Source organism: Crassostrea angulata, chromosome 4 (genome assembly GCF_025612915.1).
Source record: "Crassostrea angulata isolate pt1a10 chromosome 4, ASM2561291v2, whole genome shotgun sequence".
Classification (NCBI taxonomy): Eukaryota; Metazoa; Mollusca; class Bivalvia; order Ostreida; family Ostreidae; genus Magallana; species Magallana angulata.
In genome coordinates this window covers 32,280,330-32,302,660 of record NC_069114.1, presented here as the reverse complement: position 1 = coordinate 32,302,660, position 22,331 = coordinate 32,280,330, and the positions used below count along the sequence as shown (strand labels likewise).

General features: G+C 31.5%; 1 protein-coding gene and 1 pseudogene across 3 annotated transcripts; both read right to left on the bottom strand.

The window, feature by feature from the left end:
* Nucleotides 1-1,952: 1,952 nt before the first annotated feature.
* On the bottom strand, nt 1,953-21,659 carry LOC128180507 (steroid 17-alpha-hydroxylase/17,20 lyase-like). 3 transcript variants are annotated; one of them, XM_052848628.1, is made up of 12 exons: nt 12,688-12,757; nt 10,474-10,530; nt 9,863-10,036; nt 9,614-9,691; nt 9,370-9,468; nt 6,872-6,965; nt 6,626-6,781; nt 5,727-5,938; nt 5,343-5,471; nt 5,138-5,242; nt 4,337-4,468; nt 1,953-2,682 (listed from the first exon to the last, which is right to left on the bottom strand). In XM_052848628.1, exons 3-12 carry the CDS (start codon nt 9,999-10,001, stop codon nt 2,327-2,329), a joined length of 1,500 nt encoding a protein of 499 aa, XP_052704588.1. In that variant the 5' UTR covers nt 10,002-10,036; nt 10,474-10,530; nt 12,688-12,757; the 3' UTR covers nt 1,953-2,326. The 3 variants fall into 3 exon arrangements, with proteins under 3 accessions (XP_052704588.1, XP_052704590.1, XP_052704591.1); XM_052848630.1 differs by lacking the exon at nt 10,474-10,530 and having other exon boundaries at nt 12,688-12,766; XM_052848631.1 differs by lacking the exons at nt 9,614-9,691; nt 9,863-10,036; nt 10,474-10,530; nt 12,688-12,757 and adding an exon at nt 21,579-21,659.
* LOC128182224 (steroid 17-alpha-hydroxylase/17,20 lyase-like) lies at nt 16,540-21,430 on the bottom strand (annotated as a pseudogene).
* Nucleotides 21,660-22,331: the final 672 nt, after the last annotated feature.

Sequence of the window (22,331 nt, the reverse complement as noted above, 5' to 3'; positions counted from 1 at the left end):
ATTGTGTTTGCGAGAGAGAGAGAGAGAGAGAGAGAGAGAGAGAACCGTAAAGTATTCAGGCATATTAATCCTGTTAAGTGACAAAATCACACAGCGAAACTTGCTAAAATGTTTTATTTGAAAGATATATTTGATAAAGCATATAGGATATGTACATTCAAAATTATTAACTCAACAGAAACTATTTTGTTATCGATATCTTCGGTGATTTCACCATGCATACTCCAAACACCCTTGGAATTTTCTTTTGATCATGCGTCAATTATGGCCCGAGTATAAATATTTTTTAATCAAATTTTCTGGTTTCCTCTTGCTATATCATTGAAAGAAAATCAGTTAATTTGTTTAAAAATAGAAATATATAGCGAAGTAATGCAGTAATGAGCTTTTTAACCATGAATTGGACAATATTAAGCAAGCATCGATCGAACAACCATACAACAGATACTAAAAATAACGAAATTTTAATATTTCATGCAAAAAAAAAAAAACCGGAAAAAAACCCCGAAGAGGCTCGGATAAATATATTTATTACTTTCTTTTTAAGATTTGTGTTAATGTAAAATGTGGAGCAAAAATGACCTAGGAAATAATTGATAAATTCCAAGTTTAATCTTTTTTACACAATTTGTTTCCGAAGTTAGTTTTTTTCTAATTATTTAAGTGAAAGGGAACATACAAACCATAAGTGCTTGCACGTTTATTTGTAAATGTTTCACTAAAGTTATCAGATCCAAGGTACAAATGTATATGTCAGACCTGTTGTGGACTCAAGTACACTTACATTTGTATTTAGTATATTAAACGAGGCTTCATACATATTTGAAGTTAATAAAGAGTAGGTGTATATAGCCTACGAAATAAAATCTTTTTAATCTGGAGTCAGTGTTTTGCATCGGTTGTATGATAAATACATTATCTAATATTAAAAAAAAACTAGGGACTTTTGACGACTCTAAAACATAGTTGGAGCTTTCATCATATTTTGATATTTACATTTTAACAATACTTAAAAATTTACTCATCAAAAATGAAATCAAAAAAAAAGGAAAATATAAAAGTCAAAAATCCACTTAGTGAGTTTTAATATACACATATTTTGCGTGGAAGTTGGGGGGGGGGGGGTGAAATGCTTAAAATGCTAGACATTTCTTATACAAATATACCTTTGTACTACATGTTCATCATGTATATATATTTTCTGCATTATTCATTGCCCAATTTACTAAAAAATATGAAACGTAAATCCAATATTTGAATAAAAATAATCGAATGAAAACTATATATCGATTGTCTAAATATGTCATTTTAGCTTGTAAACGGCAAGTGCATATTTAAAAAGAATGTGCATAAAACATGGTAAGAAAGTTTCTATTCGAGAATTGGTACCACCTATCAAAACTCTTTATTTTCTTAATTTCATATGCAATTAATGAAATTTACATGAGAAATTGTTCAATTTAACATTACGGTCAGCATCGATATTCTCAGAAACAGAATTCCTGTTTACGCCATAAGTTACGACTACCCTTGGCCAGGCGTAGATTTTTGTCTTAACTTAAGGCGGGCGCAAAGTTACGCCTTTTAGTGAAACGGACCTTAGTCCAAATATTTGACTTAAGTCCGGACTTACAACAAGCGTAAGGTTACGCCGGGCGTACGCCTTTTAGTGAAACGGGCCCCTGCTCTTTACGCCAGTGTGACAAACATCATGAAAAAAAAGACATTGTCATGTATTGGACCCCTTTGCCTACAACAATCGAAAATCTCATCGATTCAAACATACAGGCCTCGGTGTAAACTGATTTGCTTCTATCATTCATAGAAGTCTGTGTTTGTTGCTGTTTTCTTAAATAAAGACTTCTAGAAATACTTTGTTCGGTTGGGCAAAAACAAAAGAAAACATCACTATTAAATTGCAAGCTTTGAATATTTGATCGAATACGATCATATAGAAAAGGATTTTAACGTATTTATTTATGGAATATTCTATAAAAATCGATCGTTGCTAGACACTGAAATTATAAAGAGAAGTATATTTAAAATGAATTGTTGAACTTGTAATTTTTAAACAGTTGTTCCAACAAAATGAGCTTAAAGTACATTTATCTATTCCAGACAGTGTAGGTCGTTATAGTGTTTTTCAAATTAAGTTGAAGTTATATAACCAAAAAAGGATCCGTTTGCAGATCATTGGAAAGAAATATAATGAAAGACGCTAGAAACACATTTCTTTTGAAAAAATTGCATATGTAATAATCATCATCATCCTACATCGTGCAAATAATGTACACGTACAATTAAACTAGTCCATAACCATGTTTGATCATCCAGATCTTTCTTTGACCACGATTTTGTAATCAGGTGGCATTTCCATACCAAATCCCTTCATATGACACTCTAAATTCGGCTTCACGCCCTCTGGGAGACTTATTTCAAATCGCTGTAGAAGATTGGCACATATCAGTAGGATGTCTGATTTGGCCAAAGATTCTCCCAAACAAACTCGGCGTCCGACAGAAAAGGGAAGCCAACTGTCTGGTTTGGTGGGTTTCATTTTGCCGTTTTCATCGAGAAAGCGATGTGGGTCAAATTGTTCTGGGTCCTTCCATTGTTTAGGGTCATGGTGAAGCGCCCAGTAATTGATAAGTACAGTGGTGCCTTTTGGAACATCGTATCCCCCTGAATCAGAATAGAAAATGCTTTATTGCGTGTTTTGAAATTTCAAAGTATTGCGATTAATTTTAGTTGAAAATTTAAAAATGGAATTCACATTATTAGAATACAAACATCATTATTTCGAAAGATCCCTTTATTGAAAAAAATTCGAAATGTTGATCATGAAAACTAGAAAACTGACCAGTCAGGAAGGGCCCCGCTATGACAATCAATATAGAGAAGTGAAAAAAACTTTGAATTCCATACTCTTTATATATATATATTAACAATGATCAAAAATAAATGCCCGGCATAAGATTTAAAGAACTGCAATATATAGGATTTCATGATTTGTAGTTGGATATGATTTTCATCCAACAATTAAAGTGTTAAACTGAGGGGTAAAAATATAAGGGTGCAGCTCATGGAATGAGAGTTTAATTTGATTACATTTAGAAAAAAATCAAAATTATAAGTAACAACTGTATTTTTAAAATTTCAAGATAATTCCTGAATGTCCAAAAACTCTAAATAGTAACCTTGTATCTGCATTAAACAGGGATAACCTCATGTCTTATAAAAAAAACTAAATTAAATGTGTATTTAAAAAAGATTTAAACAGGTGTTTTATAAAATGCAAGCCTTCAGTGAATGCAAATACATTGTATCACCCAGGGTTGACCTCAACTTCAAAACAAACATCAGTTGCAGACAAAGGTGTTCATTAATCTTCATATGACAGATAGAGATAAGCCTCTAAATTTTCTGCAGCAGGCAAGATAATTAATCCCAGGGGATTAATTGTTCTGCTCTCTTATCCTTTTCTTCTAAATTTACAATAAGATTATTTTTTCAGAAATGACAGAATGGGGTTATTATCTGATTACCTGTTAAAATTAACAGCATTAAGGCAGAAAAACATAAAATAAATAATTAAAAAATAAAATAGTGAAAAAGGATATCTTAATAATTATATTAAGTTAATATATATCTTGATTTTAGAATTCAAAAAAATTATCATAAATCATTGTGTACGGTATATTAACCAAAATAAAGTATGAATATTATATTTTAAATCCATATTTCAAAGAATGTACACACTACACATCATTCAAAATTGACCATAACTTCAAAACAAAGTTCATTTTCAGACACAGGCAGTGCAGTAATTAATCTCAATGTGACAGATAAAGATAAAGCTTAGGATTTTCTTCCTGTGGAAGGTTAATAATCCCAAAGGACAAATATTGCACAGCCTTCCAAGTATACAATGGTAACATTCTCAGCAGTTATCTCTCTTTGCCCATTCATTCTTATGCATAGTTAAGGAATCTACTCCACCACCCCAGCTCCAAATCAAAAGACATAGAGAACCAAACTTAGCATCAAAATATTTATTTCTGTCTACTGAACTACCATACCAAATTTGAACTTGATTGGGCAACCATAAAAAAAGTTATTAGAAAAAAACAGAAAATTTGTGGACGGAAGAGTGACAGACGGCAGACAGAAGGACCGACAGACAGAGTGATTACTATAGGGCACCCGCAAATCCTTGCGGGGCCCTAATTAACAGATATGCCTACATAATTAATCAAAATTGATTCCAGATCTTAGATAAATCCATACATGAAAAAAATAGTAGAATTTCAATGTAAAAGAATAATTTTATTCTCACCAACTTGTGAATCACAGACTGTCATGTGTGGAATCCCAAAACCAACAGAATTTGAAATTCGCATCGTCTCAAATATACAGGCCTCGGTGTAATCTAAATTGCCTCTGTCCTTCATTGAAAGTTGCTTCGATCCTACAGAAGTTTACAAAGTTTTATAATACTGTTTATGTGTTACATAATTTATTTTCAATTCTATAATTTTATATGTAATGTCATGATAAAAGAGTAAATTTTAACATTATACCACAATTGAAGAATCTAACAATTTGGTGATTTTTATATCATAATTTTCTGAAGCACTGATTTTTTCAATCAAAAGATATTCACAATATGAAAGCACAGCGTGTGTTCTGTGGTGGAAAGTAACGGAAATGCCGAAAATATTCAACCTTCTAAAAGATGACAAGAAATAGTAACATACATGTACTAATAACTTATTACATTCTTTGACATGTAATACTCCTTCAATGTCTTTCACTATATACATCTATGCCTATCATATATGCATATAGATGCAGATATATTACAATATGTAAACATTACCGACAACAGATTCTACCGGTGCCTCAATTTTTTTTTTAGAGGTCCGTTTTCTCTCTGCTCCTGTTTTATGGTTTTCATTTGGACTTTTTATTTTGAACATTGTCCGTTTTCACCACATGTCATGATAAATAATTTATACAATATCTTGAATTTTTTTTTTATAAAATGTAACTTATTTTTTTCACTGCAATGTAATCAAAAAACCCCTTCAGTCTTTTAGATTATGTATATTCAATATGTATTATAACTATTATTTACCAACAACTCTGTCAATTTCCTCCTGACATTTTGCTTGGGTTTCCGGAAATCGTGTCATGAAATAAACGAACCAGTCAATAAGGAAACGAGTAGTGTCTGCCCCCGCTATAGAAAACAATTAAAAGATAATTCAAGTATAAGTTATGAAAAAATCCTTCTAAAGAAAACTCCTTAAACAAAGATTAAAAATAATCAAACAACGAACCAATGAAGATATTAGATATTGTCTGAACCAGGTGCGTGTCATCCAAGATCTCCAGGGCCGCCTCATCGCCCTCATCCTTCGCTTCCTGTTTGGCGATAAGCATGCTGTCTGTAAAGTCCCTGTTGACTCCTGTAATTGATAGTGAAATCTTAATGCAGAGTCTCGTGTGGATGTATATGTAAATATGATATATTTTCACTCAGGCCAATGGAAGTTAAATCTAATTTTTTTAAATATATATTTTTAATTATATTATTTATACACATACAGGTACATTTCGGTTGTTTTTTTTTTTTTTTTTTTTTTTTTGGGGGGGGGGGGGGGGTTAAGGATTGGGGTTTGGAGAGGGATTAAGAAATGTGGTAAAGACTTGTGATTTATCACCTGGCTGGAAAGTTTCTTTGTGTTCTTTCAAATTCTTCCGGAGAATGTTCAGCACTTCTTCTGTCAAAACAAGCATTTTCTTCCATTTAGCCGTCGTAAAGATGTGTCTCAGATAGGGAAATACGTCTTCAAAGAAACCCGAACCAAATTTCTCCAGCAGATCATTGTCTAATTTAATAAATCTTTTCACCTCCGGGTCATCTACAGGACGTCTTATGGAAATAAAGAATATATAAAAAGGTTATAATTTTGTCTATTTTTTTTCCTTTATAAAATCATTATATATATGATTTCAGTTCATGAAAATTGACTTTAAAGTAAATAAAAACATTCTTTTACCGATGTGAAAATTCTTCATAATTTGAAGAAAGATATTTTCAAAATAATATCTATAATTTTTCTTCGCTCTCTTTTCTGCTTAGTAAAAGTTATGCAAGTTATCTTGCTTAAACAGTCCAGATTATCTCAAACGATGGAAAGAAATATATTGGCGAGAGGCATGTGGAAAATTGATTTATCTCAATGTTAAACATCCTTTTGCATTTAAGTATTTTAACCATTTTAATCAATACAGATAAAGACATGAAGTGTGTTCTACAGGAGCTTAATTTATCTGTTACGTTGGATAATATCTGAACTAACGTTGTCATTATATTAAACATTAAAAACACATTTTTATATTACATTTTACAAGGTATTCGAGTAAAATGCCAATATGCTAAAATGACAATATTATAAGTTGATATTGTATTATACTAAATTCTTGGATCGACTATTTGGTCGTTTGTTATTTATGCAGTCACTCATCCAGTTCTATTTTTTTTCACCAAAAATATAAATAAAATAAAAAGTTTAATTTTTTCTGTTTGTGTCGAAGCAAAAGGTTTAAGAAGTCTTACTTTTCTCCAAAACATATTGTGTACAGTTGATGAAAAATTATCAGATCCATGTATTCTTTGAAAACGAACGGTCCTTTCTCTTCGGCCATCTTGTCCAAAAATTTATTCATATTGTCTTGAATCATGTTTTCCAATAAATCCCCTTGAAGATAATTCCTAAAAATTGATTGTAGTTGAATAAAGTAAACTTAGTAATCATTTTTAAGTCAATATTCATGATAGGAAAAAAGTACCGGTGCAACTGACCTTAGGGCCTTTCCGACTATTTTCCTATGTAATTTCCAGGAAGCTGAATAATTAGCCAGGGTTATATCCTTTCCTCCTTCCGTAAACACATCACCTGAAATGACAGTTTTGACATTTGTTTTATACTATTTACATTGGCTTTAAAGAATATTTTTTAAAAAGTCACAAGTTATAGCACAATTCCACCCTTTCTCTGATATATTTGCTTTTTGAATAATTATTTTTACCCCAATATTTCATGATTGCATGCTGTGATGTTATTTTTTAACTAAAAAAAGTAATGCGCTAAATTCCAATGTATTCAATTAGCAATTAAAATCAAAATTAAAGATTATAGGGAAGTTAATATTTGCTGTGCATTTCTCGAAAGGATGGTGTGAAATACAATCCCCAGTAATTTTTTTTTTAGGAATTTATCTTTATCTTGCAGGTACTTAATTTTTGATATGTTTACTCATATAGAATCCTATTTCTATTCAAAAGAACCAAACATATGGGAGATATGAATCATTATTTATGGTAAAGATACACTGTTTACATTAATCTTAGTAGATGTTCTGCTCCGGTCATTAAAATTCTAGTACAAATGTGTGTCACGTGACATAGATTTCAGTGGGTGCAAAATCAATTATCATTTCAGAGCATAAAACTCATTAATATTTGTAACTCAAATAACCTATCTAAAAATTTAAAACTAATATAAGCAAAAATTAAACATCCCACACGTAACCTTAGTTCTTTTTTTATAATGTACAAAAAAATTAGTATACGCAAGCCTGAAGTGTGACTTAAAATTGTCTTAAGATTTCTACAATATAACTTTTAAGATTGCCTCGTGAAACAGAAGTGATAAATCTTATGACTACCATAAATCAGATCTTCTGACAATCTTAAGATACTAGTATGTCTTATGATAGGTCTTACGATAGTTTTGTAAAAACCAGCCCTGGATACAAAATTTAAGCACGCCTCGACAAGCAAACCAAACTGTAACGCTGTTAGTAAAACGATAATAAATCCTTCATATACATATCGATTATTCCACCAAGATCCAACCATTCTCTTCATTTTCATTCACTGAAAGGACAAGTTCACAAACCAGAACGAAATTCACTGTTACAGGGTGTGCAAAATCATTGATAATGTGTCAACCTTAACATTAAAAAAACTATCCAAGCTACAAACACAAATCAGAATATGTCACATTTATTCACTCTTTTCTTTAAAATAATCGAAAGCTTGGTAGATCTCCTATACTTAAGGTAGCTCGCGGGTTTACCTGCTTGTGAGAAAACCTACCTTGAAAATTTGTCCACGTGATCCATAGGTTTCATGGTTTTATTTAAAAATATTATTTGAGATTCGTCTGCGCGGTAATAATGTAATCGTGATTCAAACACAGTGTCTCTGATAAAATAATGCAACGCCATTTCAATGAAATATATAGTAAAATGCATATCTTAGTCGAAAACCGCATTTTAAAACTATGCTTCAAACTTTTAAACGATCTAGACGAACTTAATTTTACTCAACACAATAACAGAAGAGATAATTTTGAATCAATTCATAAAAAAAAATCAATATGTGTTCTCGGCCAGTTTTTCGCAAAACAACTTTAAAGATTTAAAAGATTTCACAAAATCCTATATTTTCATCACGACGTTAGCCTGACGTCATCAATTTCTTTCGTTTGAGAATCAAAAAATGAAAATGCGCTGGTTGGCCAGAATAGCCGATTAACACATATTAGAACATGCAAATCCAATAAAAATTATAATGAATGTTTTCGAATGCACACATGCAATTAATGTAAGGTTTTGAAGAGAGGAAACTTGGCTACTTTCTTTTCATGAAACTCAATCAGTCAAGCATGCATTCATTGCAAAAACAATTACCATAGTACAACTATTGGCATATTAATAAGTTTGTAATCGTTTACGATAACTAGCTAACGCCAAAATAATTTTTAAATTAATAGTTATATCGGTATTTGAATATACAGAACGACCAAAGTTAATGCATACGGTTCAATTTTTTTACAATGTACTTGTCTAAACATAAATCAGATTAAATAGTTCCAACGCACACTCATACCTTATAGAACTAAAAGCGACAATGTATGTCACATCTTTAAATTTTTCGCACTTGATAATTATAAATGTTTGTATAAAGTGCAATTTAGCTTTTAAAATATTTAATTTTATGTTTTTAAGATCATTTGTTATTTTCAAAAGAAATGTATGAGTTTGCTATGACGGTCAACTCTGTACGCCGAATCCTATTGTGACGTCAGCAAACCCGCGAGCTACGTTAATTGCATAAAAGGGGCTGTTTTCATTTGTTAAGGGATATCATCCTTTACCCGAAGTTTAGTTGTACGTGTATGTCGTAAAAGTACCATATGTAATTTCTTACGTAAACTTATATAGCAAAAGATAATCTATAAAAAAGGGGGGGGGGGTCTTTCTTTTTTCATTCATGATACAACTGTCACATACCTGATGTAATCTGTGGTCTTCCAGCAAAATCGGTCTTTTTCGTTACCATTGCTTCCAGCACAGAGTTGATGTCATTTAGAACAACCCAGGTTTGGGGACCTTTCCAATAAATGTCAAGAATACATTTGTAATTCCTAGATTTTATCAATGTTAATCCATTTGTGAAACAATTCATAATCAAAGGTGTGTGTAGGTGTGTGCGTGCGAGTGTGCTTTTTTGTGAGTGTTTGAATTTTATACACACCAACAGACAGCCGGATTATAGGACCGAATTCCTTTGCAAGCGCTGCGGTTTTTAAGTGAAACTCAGGCGATGAATAAACTATAGGAAATAAAATAATATTTTAACGCTTGCTTGTTATTCATAATTCTAAACGTCCTATATTTTATGTACAAATAAAACGATACATGGAGCTTATAATAGTTAACATTGAGATTTATTTTGAAAAACAAAACTTGTTATCTCTCTGAGTGAAATTAAACACATCGTTACTCTTATAATGCCCAATAAGTGGGATACACCATGGTCCAGGTGGCAGACGATACCGCATCCGTTTGATGACGTAGTACACAAAAAGACCAATGCTAATTCCCACCAAAATGGTCTGGATGTTGATGGACAACTTCAACATGATTGGCTACTTTAATCCCTCTTTTGTGTGTTTTTCTACAAGGAAAAAAAACAAACTCATTTGAGTAAGAAATACATGCATTTTCGTATAAATTACCTTAGCTGGACAAATTTCAGTTTTCAAACACATTTGATGGGTCATGTAGATTTATATAGGAGATGCTATAAACGGGAAGTGTATGAAATCGGACCATAAAATTGATTACTGGTTTTATAAGACTTAAACCATGATATGGTTGTTAGCAGTGTAAATCAATTGTACTTTCTTAAAGGTCATCCAACCCTCAGTCCCAAAGTACTTTTTTTCATCATAAAAATGTTATTCGTGCTTAACTTTTATAAATGAAATAAAGAAAGGAAAATAATTGATGGTGTCCATGCATTTTTCAAAGTTTGCCCACGGTGGATAAAATGAATGAATATACAAGTTGAGATCAGTTTTTTTTTTTAAAAAGTAGTATCGGTGGCTTTACCTATAATTATGTAGTAGATCTTAGTGAATCCATTAAGCCAAGCCTGTCATTGAATACCTGATCATAAGATTAAAACTAGAAGACTAATTAATTAAAGTTGTTTGTATGAAAGGCAGATTAATGGTACGAATGAAAAATATATCCGGATAATTTAGAGTTATTGAACATGACTGAGGATCGGAATTCGTTCAAATTTTGGTTGATTATGTGCTCTTTGTAACGTTCAACCCAACTTATATTTAATACTCATATCTATTGATAAAAAAATAAATACTGTAATACAGTGTACTATAATTTCTGAAGAGAAAATATTTCTTTTTTCAATCAAGCATGTCGTATGAATGTTTGTTAATATCTGATTCAATTATATATTCTATATATTAAGCAGGTTATAAAATATTTGTCTATTGTGATCGGAACCTTTTTATATGAACTTTAAATTGAGCAAACACATGTAACTTTCTCTATGTATCATCTACAACGATTGCTTTACGCTTTTTTTCCCCATTAGCCATTGCTTTTTTGCATTGAAGAATGTTTTCTTGCACTGAACAATTCGTTTTCGCACTGAACATTGCTTTTTGCATTGCACAATGCTTTAATCACATTGGTCAATATTTCATGAGCTTAAAGCACAGGGGCATCGTATCCGCTCTACACTCTATGACATATATAAATAATACACAAGGGAAGAATCGATTATCGAAAGTAGGACACGATTTGTAAAAAATGTCAAAAAAAACAACTTACTTGACAAAAGTTACGCAAATCCTCCCACACAATGTTGCAAATGTTGTCAAAAAACACGTTCACATTGAAATATTCCTAATAAAAAGCGTTTTTATCTCATTAAAACCGCTGTCCGCTGCAGACATTCAATCTCTTCGCCCAAGAAAAGATAACTCTGTACTTTTTCTCTATATATGTTCAGTGATGATAGTAGAAATTTCGGCGGTAAACTGTTAAATGTGTGGGGAAATGTTCGTCTTATGTACCTACATAATAACATTCGTTCCGATATATTTGGCATGTACTTTAATTACCGTAATTAAAATGCAATTGTTTAAAAACAAATATATTTCCTATCATTTAATCTTTTGTAGAAATGTAAATATACTAGTAATTTGATATTGACAATTAAAACAATGCTGAGATTCTTAGGCAATGACAATTAATTTTGAAGAAATGGGTTGCAAAGACAATTAATGAATTATGAGTATTTTAATTATTGAATAAGAAAATAGTTAAAAAAATTATATGTCAACACCAAAGTAGTTTTTCATTTACATTTCTGAGAATAAGAAAAAATATTTAAGATTAAATACTGTTTCAACACCTTTTCATCATCATTAATTGTTCATTCTAAAATTACTAAATATTTTTCTTCACTAAATTTAAACTATGCAAGTCTCTTTCTTCTAAATCAAATGGTCTTGCTCTCGTGGTCAGTATAAAGTAATTGCAGTAGCAGGTCGAACAATTCATTGTTCTCAAATTTCCTATCATTATCTTTAAGACCACAAATATATACACCATAAATATATACATTGTGACAGCAGATCTACATTATATAAAAAAAATATGTATATATTTTGACATTTTAAACTGAATTCTACTTATCTATTTTAAAATAAGATTGTCCATCATTCAAAATTCACCCCTACCCCCGATGCAAGTTCGGATCTGCAGATGTATGAAATTATTTCTTTGTTTTGTTATTGATGTTTCGCGGAATTTTACAATACATGTATATCATTACTGAACATAGAGAGTCCCGAGAGATTTCGGATGGCGAAAGTACAGAGTTATCTTTTCTTGGGCGAAGAGATTGAATGTCTGCAGCAGACAGCGGTTTTAATGAGATAAAAACGCTTTTATCGAGTTTATTACGAATATTTCAATGTGAACGTGTTTTGTGACCACACTTGCAACATTGTGTGGGAGGATTTGCGTAACTTTTGTCAAGTAAGTTGTTTTTTGACAATGTTTACAAATCGTGTCCTACTTTCGATTTTTCCCTTGTGTATTATTTATATACATGTATGTCATAGAGTGTAGAGCGGGTTCGATGCCCCTGTGCTTTAAAGCTTGATTGTTTTCTCGTATATTTATACAGAGTTTTTCTGTTAGAAGAGATCAATGTAGTATAAAATTGTCACGATTAACTCGCCATATTGAAGGCAAATCACATAACACGAGTTTGTGTGTACCTACCTTATCTCTATATGAAACTTCGCCTACAAGTACCCTTTTCACAAGGCCTCAAAAACAGTCGAGAGAAGACTGGCAATGCCTGTCTGATATGCGCGATAGACTTTTTGCTGAAAGTGCATGCGCAGAATAAATCTAGAGCACTAACCTAATTTAGCTGAAATCGAGTGCACCAACAGATGATGAAAAATATTCAGAGTTTGTGTGTAACATTACAGACACGTAGCATCGTTTTTAAAAGTGGGGGGGCCAGACACGTCCAAATAAAAATCTTGACAAGCATAAACAAAAAACCCAACTTTCCAAAATCTTCAATATCCTAATGCTTGATGGGGGGTGGGGGGGGGGGAGCTGGCGTAGTATATCTATAACTTCAATTTCACTCTTAATTTCCTTATTTTCATTCCTACTCCAACCCCCAAAATAGCTAACGTTTTTTGTAATTGATATATGGACAGTATATCTTTATAACCTACGATGTATGTACCTGTAGATGCAGTTATATTGAATGCAAATAATACTGAAAATCGAAGCCGATTAAACTCACTGCTACTAATGCACAATCATAAACGTAATTTGTGAATCTCTTTTTAAAGTGAAGATTATGACGTTATTGATACATGGTTTTTAACTACAAGAATGATGGCACATTAGAGTTTAGACAAGTCTGCAATTCAAACTGAATTGATAAATACTTTCTAAATACTGGATACAGAAAGTGTAACATTATAATACATGTACATGCATAGAATACATTATATCGCGCAAAATTAAAAAGCATTGCGAAATGATTGAAAACAAAGAAACATTAATTTTGTTTTATTACCCCTAAAATTTATTTTAATTGAAATGCTCAATGACAAAGAGCGACAAAGGTCAGAAAATTGGATGTAAACATCAGTATGACAACTTGTAAATTTACACCGACCAAGTAAATTCAAAATTTTCAATATGATAAAAGTAATAAAATAACATATATTCTGGACTACCTAATTACTTAAAATGCTATATTGATTCTATTGAGCACATTACACAAGTCGTGTACTTCAACCAAAATAATACCGAGTAAGTCCGCTTTAAATTAAACGTTTGTACATGTATTACTAGTATGTGGATGAAACATTTTTTGACACTTAATAACACTCTTTGCGCTAGTGTTCCAGAAAATCGTAAACACTTCACCATTTTTTGGTTTTCCGTTTAATGTTTTATCTATTTTTATAATTTAATTTCGATATTATATTTTTTGTCCGGTAAATTTTTGAAGAAAAAGGAATATTATCTAAAAATTATAACCTTTGAGTGAAACAAGAGTTTATCAAATCTTAAATATTTTTAAATAAAAATTATTACAATTGCCAGTTCCTATAAAATTGTTCTTATTTTCACATGCTACATACACCTGTACATATCAAAAGTAATAGAAACAATTTTATGCATGTGCAGTGCTGCGTTGTCAATGACTTATGTTAAAGCTATAGTCTAAAGTTTACACCTCTGGTTACGCCGCTTTATGAAATGCAAAATACGCCCGACTAAGCTTCGGTGTAAGTCCTCGGACTAGACTAAAGTTAGGCCAAAAATTTTAGCTCCATGAAACGAGCTCCAGAAGGCTAAATCGATATTCGAAATCTGAAATACGATATCGAAATTCAATATCAATGTATTGTTTATACATATAGACAAATTTGTGTTAGTTTAATAAAGGCTTCCTTCCTTTGTAGTTCGCTTTTTATTAGACTTCTAACATTCAAGTTTTAGTGATTCAATCAAAATACACAAGTAAACCATTTCATACATAAAATTTATTAATATCATTTGTTTAGGTCCGTTTTTTAAAACACTTAAAATCATATTTGATATTATAAACAACAATTTAAATATTGGATTTTTAGGTATCTATAACTACACGTACAAATGCAACCGTGTTTTGGTCTATCTACTTATCCTTAAAGTCTAACTTTACTTTGGTACCCAAATTAACCGGAACTTCCCTGATACTTACCAAAATACTAGTAATCGAATGCAACTGAAGTTAACTTTTGAGTGACGTAGATTCTCTTTATAATCACCAATTACATATGCAGAGATTTAAGAACCTATGATAGGTGGAGAGAAATATTTTCACGGATTTTCTTGGTTCTCAAAACTGTATGTCTTCGAAGAGCATGATTGATTGCATTACCATTTGAGAGAAGATACAGTCTCAAAAATCTAGTACATTGTAGTAGTTAGAGATATGGGAAGTGTTGGATTTGCTATGAATTATTTACATTTGATTTGCATGTAAAATAAACTACCATTTCAGTCGATTTCTAAATTCCAATTCGATGAAAATCGGGAAAAGTAACAGCAGATTTTTTTTTTATACAATTCATAAATACATGTATTACTGTATCCGAAAACAAACTACGGTGATAAGTTAAAATATAATTCTAAAGTGTATTGTAACTAACAGCATTTAACACATAATTATTCAAATCAAAAATGTTAAGGGACGACACTCGCCGTCTCAGATTTATAGGGGGTCGATTCAAACAACATTTATTTAGAATTGAGGATTATTTACTTGGCCCACCGAACTCTGGCGAATTTTAGGTTGTAAATAACTGATCTATTTACTTACATATGTATCTCTATCGTCTGACAATAGTTTGTACCCAAAATAACCAAAACGTCCTTGATACGTGCTCGGTTAACTTAATCGAAATTAACGGAAGTTTGTGACATGAATTATCCATGTAAAATCACATATAATATAAAAATAAGATATTGAAAAAGTTGTTCCACACTTAAATAATTTTCAGACCATTTAAAAAACATCGGAATCTTCAACTTGATTAGTTACCTGGAACAGTATTAAAAAAAGAGAACATTTTGTCACCGGCAGTTTTTTTCTTTCAAATTGCATTTTTCCAAAAGAGAACTCGCTTTTCTTTTGATTTAACCATTTATCAACTTCATGTACATCTGCATTACTAAAAACATCTACATTTTCCATGAGGAAAGGTTTGGTGGGATCTGCCTTAAATGAGTTGAAAAATACAGGAATTTTTTAATTGCTGAATGATGGTATTCCTATCATGATGTAGGCTTTGAGGAGTGTGTACAATATATATATATATATATATATATATATATATATATATATATATATATATATATATATATATATATATATATATATATATATATATATATATATATCAAAACCAAGGTAGAAGTTCCATAAATACAGGCATGTTAAAATCCTCAGATAGCAGGAATACATGTTCATCAGATATAATTGGTTAGAAATTTTTGTTATAGGCTAAAACCATTGAAATCGCTTGGCTTTTATATGGACAGTCTCTAAATATTTATGTGTAAATTGTAGAGTTGTTGTGTTCGATATGAATTATTTTACATTTGATTTACAAGTAAGATAACTACCATTTCGTTTTATTATACTTTCATGTTTAATACTGAAATCTGATTGGTTTAGAGGCAGTTGATAATCAGTTTTATTACCCTCGGCGTTAGCAACACACTTAGCAATGGGTAACACAAGGAATTGTTACATGCGCGTACGGTTCGCCGTAGAATTCACGTCATTTCTATATAAAAGCAGTAAAAAATCTCTAAAATTAAGACATTCAGTATTATAAAATAAATAGTGCCTCTTTGGGAGGATAACAGTTGAAATTGACACCCCTCAAAAACTATTGTCAACCTCTGCTTCGCATCGGTTGACAATGGTTTCCTCGGGGTGTCAATTTCAACTGTTACCCTCCCAAACAGACACTGTTTATATACAGTCCTAACTCCAATGTGTTAAAAAACGAGAAAAATAACAATAGAAAACATGTTTTTGTTAACAATTTATACTTAAACCCAACAAACTACATTGTATTATATAGGAAAGAATAGAAAATTTGAAAAAAATAACTTTCAGAAATTCTGATATGCGTTGTAACGGCATGTATTTAACACGTAATTGTTCAAAAATATTCCATATTTGGTTCCACAAAATGATAACGTAACAACATTTAGATATAACAAATATGATAATACTACTGCTGCATATTTCGCAATCAATCTAAATACTTTTCTATAACAATTTGACAACTATAATTGCCTCGTAGTTTAAACAATGATTTTAATTCCCTACACAGGTAATGTAAGTCATTTGGGTTAAATGCAAGTGTAGTAGATTGTATATTAAATAGTCAGTTGTGTTAGGGGTGTCTGTAATACAAAAAAGATCGCAGGCGCCATTATTCTTTAATCTCTACTTCTCTCTTTCACCACGATATTGTAATCGGACGGAAGCTCTACACCAAATCCATGCATATAATACTCTAAATTGGGCTTCACGCCCTCTGGGAGACTTATTTCAAATCGCTGTACAAGATTGGCACACATCAGTAGGATCTCTGGTTTGGCCAACGTTTCTCCCAAACAAACTCGGCGTCCGGCTGAGAATGGAAGCCAACTTTCCGTTTTTATAAGTTTCATTTTACCATTTTCATCAAGAAAGCGATGTGGGTCAAATTGTTCTGGGTCCTCCCAGAAGTTAATTAATACAGTAGTGCCTTTTGGTACATCGTATCCCCCTGAATCAGTAGATGAAATATTTTAAACCGTGTTCCAAATTCTCAAAATATTGTGATAAGGTTTAAAGCTTTCATATGAAACGCCCATTATAAGAGAAAAAGTTTCCTCCTTTCTGAAGATTCCTGATTTCAAAATATTCAAATGTTGATCATGAAGAAACAGGTAAGCTAGCATAATTGATCAAAATGTTTTCAGGTTTTTATTAATTGAATAAAGAAAGTAAATTAAATAATAGAATTTCAATGTGACAGGTTAATTTATTCTCACCAATTTGTGAATCACAGATTGTCATATGTGGGACCCCGAGACCAAGAACATTTGATCAATGTTTCTATGCTTCTATCCTTCATCGAGGGCTGATGGGGACCTGTAAATGATTTCAAATGTAATTTATATTTTTCTTTAGCATAATGGTACTAAAATCCGCTAACAAAGCTTAAGACCTGTTTCTCTTGGTTTGATTTTTTCTTTACAAACTAACGTTGGTCGATTTCTAAATCGTAATTTGCTGAGTCACTTTATTCACAAGATAGTCACACAAGGAAAGCAGAGAGTTAGTTTCATAACAAAGAGTAACAAAAATGCTGAAAATATCCAGTCTTTTAGATCTATTCTTCAAAAAAATTACAAGAAATTGAGTTTTTGCCTCTCAGTTAATTTGATACGCAAGGGCATACTTTATACGAACAGTTTGTACGGCGGGGCAAGCTACTGACAAACACGTTGATAAAACAGGACCACTATCAGCAGTCTCGAATGAAGTCATTTTTCGTACGTTCTGTGGTCGATACAACGACCTTGTCATCGAATATAATCTTTCACTAGGTCGTTTGCTGATTTTTCATACTTATTGTTAGACCATAATTAATCACGAACAGTGTGTACGGCGGGGCAAGCTACTGACAAACACGTTGATAAAACAGGACCACTATCAGCAGTCTCGAATGAAGTCATCTTTTCGTACGTTCTGTGGTCGATACAACGACCTTGTCATCGAATATAATCTTTCACTAGGTCGTTTGCTGATTTTTCATACTTATTGTTAGACCATAATTAATCACCTATTTGCCTACGGACTTTTCCGTTTTTCCCGATTACGACAAAAAACAAACGGCAGGTGTGACTGGTCAGCGGAGGATGCTCACTTCTCCATGGCACTTTATCCTACCTCTAATTCTTTTTAGAGGTCTGTGCTCTCTGCTCCTGTTTTGTATTTTTTCTTTTGGAATTTCCTCCTGACATTTTGCTTGGAATTCTGGAAATCGTGTCATGAAATAAACGAACCAGTCCATTGTGAAACGAGTTGTATCTACCCCGCTATAGAAAAAAGAAAATAATTATTCCAATGTTCATGTAATACATATACATTGTATATTTTTCAGTAAAATTTAAACATAGCCAAATGGTGTTAATTTTTTATGATAGAAGCAAACTAAGACACAATAAAATAGTAGTTCATGTATTGTATATATGAATATTTAAAGACTAATAAAAGACGAGTAAAGATATTTCAATTCAGAAGCGGATCATTATGTTGTGCAAACTATGCTTAAATTAAGTTCAAAACCTGTTGTTTGCAGAGATGTTGCTTTCTTTCCAAAACATTATTTTACTGTCATTCAAACTTACAGAAAATTTTATACCAAAATGCCTATTCTAACCCTTCTTCTCTCGGACCACAATTTCCTAAATCACTATTTATCTTTTACCTGTCCAACAAACCTGACGAAATGGTTGGAATATTTTCTTAAAAAAATATCTTTTTATATATAGAGTAAAAAATACTAAAACAACGAACCAAAGAAAATATCAGAAATTGTCTGGACCAGGTGCGTATCATACAAGATCTCCAGGGCCGCCTCATCGCCCTCATCCTTCGCTTCCTGTTTGGCGATAAGCATTCTGTCTACAAAGTCACTGTTTACTTCTGTAATTGATAGTGAAATCTCAATGCAGATTTTCGTGCAATCGGACATATGAATATATTTTCATTTATAGCAAATGGAAGTGAATTCTATTCACTTTTTTAATACTAGATGATATTTCGAGCAAGCGCGCAGAATATCAATTTACATACTAATTCAATTTTTATGTTGAAACAAATTATTTTGTTAATTTTCGGATATACTGCGTCCTTTTTAAAAACTCTTCTAGCCTATTTTTTAAAATTAGAATTTAAAATCAGATGGCTTGATATTAAGAGGATGGATTGGGATAAAAATCAAAACTGAAAATAATTCCTTCCTTCCCAGATACAACTTCTCCGTTTTTATTCTTGCATGATTTATTCATACAGACGTAGAGTTGTCAACACAAACTGTTCTTAGTTTACAATTTTTAACAAAAATAAATGAAATCTAAATACACGAGTGCATGCATGTTTAGTGGTATACTTTAAACCTTCTGCGTTATCCCGTCCTGAGAAGATCTTTCTACTAAATCTAAAAGCGTACATTGAAGAAACGAATTGGCTCATTACATTTATTCAATATCCGTCATACATGTATCTTAATTTCTCAGTAAATCGTATATAATGTATATTTTGATGCAAACATTTACTGACTTAGATCCGCCAAAGCGTGTCCACCACCTTACTCACATATTTTTTTATATCTCGGGTTGATTTGTCGCAAATAAAAGTATTTTTTTAAAACTAATTCCCCACTATTACTTATCATGTAATATTCATTAAAAGTTTACGGAAATCATCTCGCACGTGTTGAAATATCAAAAAAGACCTTTCATTTTTTGGGTTTCAAGGTTTTGGGATACAGTCACAGTAATCAGAGTTTGAATATAATAATTTCTCGCCAAAAGTATGATTTGAAAGTTTTGTTTATGGACGGAAAAGGATTCAGGAGTCTTACTTTTCTCCAAAACATATTGTGTACAGTTGATGAAAAACCATCAGATCCACATATTCGTTGAAAACGAATGGTCCTTTCTCTTCAGCCATGTTGTCCAAAAATTTATTCATATTTTCTTGAATCATGTCTTCCAATAAATCCCCTTGAAGATAATGCCTAGAAATAGATTATAGTAATTAATTGTTATTATTAATAAAACCAAAATTCGTTATCATTTTCAAGTCAATTCAATATTCATTGTATGAAAAAAGTACCTTTGCAACTGACTTAAGGGCCTTTCCGGCTATTTTCCTATGGTATTTCCAGGAAGCTGAATAATTAGCCAAGGTAATATCCTTTCCTCCTTCTGAAAAACGCCAGCTGAAACGACAGTTTTGATATTTGTTTTATGCTATTTACCTTCGCTCTAAGCAAATAAAAATGATAATAAATTTTAGCACAATACTGCTTTTTTCTGACAATTTTGCTTTTCTAATATTTTTACAAAAACATGAAATGATTGTTGTGATTATCTTTAAATTATTATATATAATTTTAAATTATCTAAAAAAATATATCAAGAGATTAATAAAATGCATTATATATGAGAGATTAAAGTGTATAAATTAATAATCAAAATTAAAGTTTCTCGGCAAGACAAGTTTTCCTCTGCTATTTTTTTTTCAAATTACCCAACGTGCATACATATGTATCGTATGAATGGTATTCGTAAGTTACAAAGGATATTTTTTAAAGTCAAAGCTAATAACACTGTGCTGGATAATTATGCCAATGCCAAGGTGGCATTTTTGCACCCGCTTAAGATGCAGTTTCGGGAAATCTATATATACCAAATGATAGACCATTGTCTAGAGAGTATATAACCACTTTTGTTTTTAGTGTGTTTTATCTGACAGGTGAAATATTTACCTTTAAAAACTAATATCCCATAGGTAATAATAATTCCCATAGGAGAAATGACTCTCCTACAGGAAATATTGACAATCCTATAGGATTTTCTACAAATCCAAATGTCTGTGATATGGTATATCATATGGCATATTTGAATTATTTGAATGCAGCTTAGACGGGTGCAAAAAAGCCACCTTGGCACTGGCATAATTATCCGGCACAGTGTTGAATCTTTAATGTATTGATTACTGTAAAAGAAAACCATTCATTAAAAAAAACTCATTTTTCATTGCATGAAACAGCTGTCACGTGCCTGATGCAAAATGTGGTCTTCCAGCGAAATCAGCTTTTCTCTTTACCATTGATTCCAGCACAGAGTTGATGTCATTAAGAACAACCCAGGTTTGAGGACATATTCAATATAAATAAAATATGCATTTGTAATTTATTTTTTTTTTACATTTTTCTTTAAGTGAGTTAACTTACGTGTGTGCTTGGGATTGTGTATATGTTTGAATGTATGAAATCATTGAAACACACCAACAGACAGCCGGACTATAGGACCGTATTCCTTTGCAAGCTTTGCGATTTTTACGTGAATCTCAGGCGATGAATAAACTAAAAAACAGGAAAGATAGTGTTATGTTCTTAACGTGTCTATTATATAAGATTAGAACGTGCTTAATTTTATATAGAACTTTTAAAATAGTTACTAGTAGCGTTATGCTATGTTTTATCAAGACAAACCTGCTACATGTATCTCTATATGTGGAATGAACATTTTGATGCGTGCAATGGTGATTAATGTGACGTACGCTATAAGAAGGTAGTGTTGAAAATCCGACCATGAAAACAACTAGATTTTATAATATACAGTTGTTAGCAAATTTAATTAATTGAACATTCTTTGAAATTACATTTGATCATATGCACTTTTGAAACTTGATTTAGAAGTCATGAATTGATCATGCTCTTGTTTGCAAATTTTCACAATTCAGCTGGTTTCTCTATTAGAACAACACATGGTTGGTCAAATTCATGACAAAATGTGTTACATCTAATATTTAAAACCAAAGATTTCTAAACTTAATAAACACAAACGATTAGAAATCACAAAAACTCTATAAAATGAATAATGGGGCCATTATTCAACCTTGTGTATTTCAGAATTAACTGATGCCATAATTTTAATTTTAAGTTCTATTTGAAAATATATTTTTTTGAGAAAAAAAATAACGTAGCTAGCAGTAAATAAGACAAATAGTGTAAGAATGTCTCTATATAACAATACCT